Consider the following 6,604-nt stretch of genomic DNA (forward strand, 5'->3'; position numbering starts at 1 on the left):
TAACAAACAGGACCAGAGTCAATGAACAACCCTGACAAAGTGTAGAAAAGTGAATAGATATTTCTTGACGTATACAGAATTTGTTGCAGTTATTGTATTGGATAGCATTACTGTCAGGTGTTACCTTGGTCCACAAGCTGTTTATTTCCTATAAAGCTGAAATGGGAATGAACCACCCAAACACGACCTATAGTGCACTGTGCATTTTCTATTGAGGATTTTAGTAATATTTGCTATCGCAATGATTATAATAATTATAAATTATAATGTATTTAAAATCCAAAATTAAAAAAAAAGTTTTTTATAATGACAAATTAGGAATTATTAATAGTCTGTAATTGTTTCAGTGTCTCAAGAGGCTGGGTGCCACTCAGGGGGGCGGTGCACCTCTCCAGACCCCTCCCGCCCCCAAACCCCCCCTCACACACACACTGTGACCAGCAGCCAGGCAGGCAGCCTCCCCACACTTACAACCAATACTACACACCGCCGCAGTCAAAGCAGCATCCCATGCCTTCACCTGCTCCGGGATAGACAGCCGTCCATCCAACCATTTCTCCATCTGTCCGTCCGTCCAGTCAGACAGCCAGCCAAGGTGGAAGCCACGTTCAGGTGAGGATGCTGGAAAACGGCAGGAAGGTGTTCAAAGAAGGTCTGCTGGAGAAGCGGAGCGACGGTCTGCTGCAGCTGTGGAAGAAGAAGCACTGCGTCCTGACCGAAGACGGCGTGCTGCTGCTGCCGCCCAAGCAGCACGACCACCCGCAGCACCACCCGTCTCACCACGGCGGCGGGGACACGGGCAAAGTCAAGGAGCTGCACTTCGCCAACATGAAGACGGTGGACTGCGTGGAGCGGAAGGGCAAGTACGTCTACTTCACGGTGGTCATGATGGAAGGGAAGGAGATCGACTTCAGGTGCCCGCAGGACGAGGGCTGGAACGCGGAGATCACCTTGCAGATGGTCCAGTACAAGAACCGGCAGGCGATCCTGGCCGTCAAGTCTACCCGGCAGAAGCAGCAGCTGCTCGTCGTGCAGATGCCCGGCCAGAAGACGGTCCGCAGCTCCCCAAACGTTGCGTGACCTGCGGCGAGCCCCGCGGACACTGGTGCGCCATTTGCGGTAAGACAGCTAAAACAGAGAGGGAGAAACAGGGGGGCTTCCCAGGTCCGGGGACCACCTGGGGATCCCCTTCCAAATTAAGGACCCGTTTGATACTTTTGTTTTATTCCCTGGATATCAGTGCCATGAGTGAGGACGTCTATCTTCATCATAGGTTACAGTCCTCACCTACAGATGAAAGCCAGAGCGAATGCTCTTCTAGAAGGGGACAAAATCGAACAAAATGTGGATTTATTTTTGCGTAGAGAAAAGTTTGGGAGCGCTGCTGTAGGCCTGCCTATATGAAATCCTCCGCAGGAAAATGTGCTGGATATACATTCCCAGGCAGGTCTAATATTTTACACAAAGAGGGCATCTCCTTACCCAGAACATACGGCTTTACGCATGCGATAAGTAGAATAAATTACGCACGTCGTGTAATTATTTCAATCAGTGCTGGAAAGGTATTTATTTGCTTTTTGAATCCGTTTAAAACTAGAGTTAAGTGACAGAATCAATGTTTGAACCTGTCTCAAGATTCTTATATAAAAATGAACATTTCATAACTAGTAAAATATGCGGCAGCTACTCCAAATTAGGCGTCAATGCGTACAGATTGCGCGCAAAAAATCAGGTGAATCCCTTATATTGTTCACTTTATGTACACGCTTCTAAATTGACTTAGACACTCAAACCGTGTTGTAGTGAGGTGTTTTCAGCTATATGTTCCACACCAGAGCTGTTTGAGCAGCTATAGTCCAACTGAACACTCCAGCAGCTCATCTCACTCTTTCATTTCTGGCTAAAGTTGTGTTTAGTCAAACAAGCTGCTCTGGTGTTTGGTTGGACAGCAAATTTCCATGCACGTGGCTCTACCGCGGCACATGGTGATTTGTTGTCACATTGACGTTTCAACTCAGCAAAACATCAGTGGACTAAACATGTGTAAACAAAGTGGTTGCATGTGATTATTCGCTCATTATGATAAATTGTAGGCAGAAGTCACCAAACACAAACAGTGGTCCTGAACGCCCCCCTGAAGTAAAGTAAAGTGCCTCACAATATATATCCAGTCCCTGCAAGGTGTTGATTGTAAGGGAGATACTGTAACACAACCCCCCTCACCACTTTCAGGATTTTCACAGTTTTTCAAAGAAGCAGATTGTTTTTAAGTATTCCGTGGTCAAAAACTCTTTTCCTTTTGATCAAAACTAATTTTAGTGAATGAATTTAAAGTCATTTTGACACTAAATTAACTTGCCATGATGGATATTTAAATGAAATTTGTCCCTGAGATCAGGACTTAAGTTTAGTGGAGTCTTAGTGTGCAGCAGGACTGTCTACCGTTGAGGAGGAGACTGAGGTCATGTCTTCGGTATTTTTCCAGGAAGCAATGTTAACATTTAATAATTTTGAAAATAAAAAAAACATGGTGGATATTTTCTGGCTGATTCCAGTATTTTTAAGACTTAGTATTTTTTTAATTAGACCATTTTTAGTCCAGAAGAAAAATAAGTTAAATGAATAAATAAAGGATGAAGTCTTTGCCCACTAAAACTGGATTCCTTGCAGTGTGGAGAAGGCCTTAAAAAGGATTTAATTTAATTTAATTTGCATAAAATATAGCTGAATAGATAAAATATGACTAAACCAAATAATTAAAACATTTCAGAGATGATTTCTGATGTCCGGTTAAAATTTTCTGAGGGGTGGCCGAGGGGTAATTAGACTCATGACTTCAATACTTCTAAAATCCTGGCTACGGCCTGCTGAGCAGTGATCCTCACTCTCTCTTTCATACCTGCATATTTATATAATAGAATAAGTAAATATCTTTAGTTCAATATTGCAGATAAAGTTAGTGAAAAAGGTGCTTTTCCATAACGTCTGGGTGATACACCATCCAGACTGTTGAAATGAAATGAACAGCCTCAGGTCTACTTGTATTGAGTTCATGTTTCAAGTGACTTTAGATTTCTTTGCCTCACAGGTCAGACACCATCAGTCTACAGTCTGTCTAATTGATTGCATCCGCAGGTTAATTGGACACTCAGCTGGAGGATGAATATCGACCCGGGCTGCATTTCCCCCGCCGCTTCACCACCCAACTGAATTCTCCAGGACAACCCCTCTTCCATGTCGTGGTTTCCACAGAGCAGCTCCCCGTCCCCTTTTCAATACAGAGACTTCTTTCACTAAAGACTGATGGACAAAAAGCATGTGAGAAAACAACTGTATTCTACCGTGCGATGGGTTTATCCCTTATTTATTAGATGTGTATATATATTTTCTATAAAAAATGTTATGTTGTTGATGAATGTTCAGTGCGGTTGTTGCTAGAGTAGAACAGGAAATACTTGTTTGGAGGTTCATAGCCTACATGTTACACAGGAACTCAATTGGGAATAAGAGTTTCTATGTAGTTAGGATGGTTGCTGTAGGTTAATCAGATCAATTCATTATTGATAAAATGTGTCATTGTTCATATTTTCAGTTTTCAACTGAACCAAAGACTCATAGATTTTTGCCCTCTTGTGCAGTGTTGAAGCTCAGAATATATGATAGATATGATGAGATACCTGCTCGACCTACATTTGTTTAATTGCTTCATTTATTAATAGCTACAGTACATCTTAGTATTTTCATTGTGTACATCAACCATTTTCCACTCTACAGTTAGTCATTTTATTTGGCAGCAAACAGATACAAAGGTTATCTTTTGCTTGCCTGCAAGTCTTAAATCTAAGTAAGATGCTAGGTTATTGTCCTCAGTTTGTTTTCAGTGGTTACAGAAAGGAGCTAAGTAATATAGTAAGTATGTAACATGCACTGTGGAGTTTTTATTATATTGACAATTTTCAGGAGCTGAACTGTTCTAAAGACAGTTTCACTGGTTGCATTAAATCTCAGTGGGTGGAGATAAAGAGTGTAATAACATCAGAGTAAAACCCAGGAATACGGAAACCAAAACTGCTACAAATTGATATCCAAAAGCAAAGACACAAAATAGAGATACCTTTACATTTTTAAAACATTTCTGGGAATTCAGAGATACTTTCTACATGTTTAAGCTTCTTGGTCAGCTTTAATCTGGATTGGTTACATTTTAAAAGGTCAGGAACAAACAGGGTTTAATGTCAAATAATTTGAACTATAAAGGTGAAATTTTGTGGCAAAATCAATTAATTGGCTTGGCTTATGTAGATCTGTACATGTCTGTCAAGTTAAACTTTGGTGAACTTTGGCAAACAAATTTGCAATAACCAACCGTCTTGACAGTGCTAATGTTTAACTTTGAGGGAACGGAGAGGCAGAGAGTCTAGAGCAGGAGAAGCTATCAAAGCTTATTAGCTGTGTGCACCACCCACTTAACCCTCAATATAAAGTGCTCCACAAAAGAGGAATGGTTTTTAGACAGTTATGAGACAAGAGAAGGTATAAATTTGTCTCTTGAATAAAGCGTTTGAACTTATTGTCCTTTTAGGTAACAAGTTAATAGCTAACTAACAGTTATCAAGCTAGCTAGCTAGTGTGCCTCACAGGGCTAGCATGTTTCCGGCTGGCTCATGTTAGTATATGCGTTTAGCTTTCCAGTTAAAGCCCCGCGAGTAGTCAATCAAGCTTCTAAAATTGCATATTTTGTGAAGGCGCACAGATTTTTTTTGCCGTGCCACTTTCTTGTGTGACAGTCTTTAGTAGAGCTGGATAGTATGCTCCCCAGCATTACTCTCCATTCATTCCAGAAAGTTGCTCACTGGGGGAATACACTGACATTTTTTTTCTGGCTTCAGCAATTTTTTTTGACTACGGCATAGAGAATTCTCATCCTTGTCTGGCTTCTTGTTGGTGCTTGGAGTTTTTATAATGCTGAGAAAAATGTATTCATCGTGTTGCAGAAGTTTTTTTTTGTTGTTGTTGTTGTAATGACTGTTTAAGGTAAAAATTTTGGCCACAGTCGCTGCTTTGCAAATCAAGCTTGCCAGTTAGCTAAGTTGAGCTAAAATGGACTCTTTGGCTCCACCTACTGACGTGTACCTAAACCAATCTACAACAGTTCTTCTTCAGATAAATGTTCTCAAGATTACAGCTCTCATCTGCAAGTTATTTACTGTAAAACCTTTCGTAACAAAAAGTACAGACTAAATTGTGAGTATGGGCAACGTTTATTGAAATGTGACAGGTTTTTTCATAATACAGGGATGTCTCGCTGTTATTTCACTCTGGCTCATGTTGTTTCCTGTCTGGTGGGAGTGTTTTCCACTGCTTCCCCTCTTCTCTTGCCAGTGTATCACCGCCGAAACCAACACATGCCTCTGTGTTGTTGTCATCTCCCACACAGGGTAATAGCTGTGCCCTTTATCTAATGCGACTGGTGTGATGCTTCTCTGACATGCCTTCCTGTTGCCATCATTACACACACAGTTATAGCTGTGCCCTTTGTAGCCACTGTCCAATTTCTTATTTCCACGTGAGATCTATTTTCATACCTCGAAAAGATACATTCCATTAAAAAAAACAACTAAAATCAACAGTGTCTTGTGTGATTTCTTTTCTTCTTCTAACAGATGAACATTGGGGCCCTGTGGTTCAGCGGGGTTGTTGAAATGACCTGTTTAACTAGCTGCTGCTCTGTCGGTCTCTAGCCTTTCATGCTTTACAACGGCTGAACCTTTCACCTCCTGTTTCCTGGTCTAAAAGTAGAAGCCGTGTTGAGAATTGGGTTTCACTGCCAGTTGTTGCCGCTCAGATAAACTGCCAGCGCGTAATGTGAAATGCACACGCGGCTCCGGCTACTCTCCTGTCTAAAGCCGAGCTAATTCAATTAAATGCGGTGCACATGACAGCATCCTTTCTGACACATGAAGGGTTCGCTGCTGCTGGAGAGGAGCAATTCTTTGTGAGGAAGCAGCCTGTCTCTCTGAATATTAAAATCTTGACCTTAGAGTCCCCTGCTACCCCAATCCTTGCATACTTTTATGGTTTTTCTCTTTTCTGTACTTCAGTGACATCGAAGAGTAAGAATAGTCACACTGGTGCAATCAGGAACATGATGGAAATTCAATTAGATTGCAGACATTTAGAAGATGCTCTTATCTAGAGTGACAACTCAAAACTTAATTACCATCAACACAAAAAAGAAATGATGGATTTTTTAGTTCTTATTATGTATTTTTGGCCAGTTTAGCAGTATCTATATACTGTACATGCATTATGCTAACTACTTCTGATTTGAAATCCATGGTAACACTTTATTTGCTAGTTGATAAACGCCTTATCATTTTCTAGGAAGTCTTGTGTAAAGAACCATGTAATTTTGCACAAGTTATAGTTAATACAGAAACAGTGTTCAATTGGTGCATTTCCAGTAACTGCCAAGCTAGTGTAACCTACAAAATGTGTAATTTTTATATACGTATATAAAGAATACACTTTCCTATAATAAATTAATGATGAGTAAATTTTTACTTGGGTTTAAATGGAACTGTACCTTTAAGGGAATCCAGAC

The 6,604-nt window shown here is 40.8% G+C and overlaps 1 protein-coding gene across 1 annotated transcript; it reads left to right on the forward strand.

The window, feature by feature from the left end:
• The first annotated feature begins 63 nt into the window (after positions 1-63).
• On the forward strand, positions 64-5,627 carry phlda1 (pleckstrin homology-like domain, family A, member 1). The gene is made up of 2 exons (XM_044342709.1): positions 64-1,119; positions 3,136-5,627. Exon 1 carries the CDS (start codon positions 619-621, stop codon positions 1,078-1,080), a length of 462 nt encoding a protein of 153 aa, XP_044198644.1. The 5' UTR covers positions 64-618; the 3' UTR covers positions 1,081-1,119; positions 3,136-5,627.
• The last annotated feature ends 977 nt before the right edge of the window (positions 5,628-6,604 follow it).

The sequence above is a fragment of the Thunnus albacares genome, chromosome 23 (assembly GCF_914725855.1).
Source record: "Thunnus albacares chromosome 23, fThuAlb1.1, whole genome shotgun sequence".
Taxonomy (NCBI): domain Eukaryota; kingdom Metazoa; phylum Chordata; class Actinopteri; order Scombriformes; family Scombridae; genus Thunnus; species Thunnus albacares.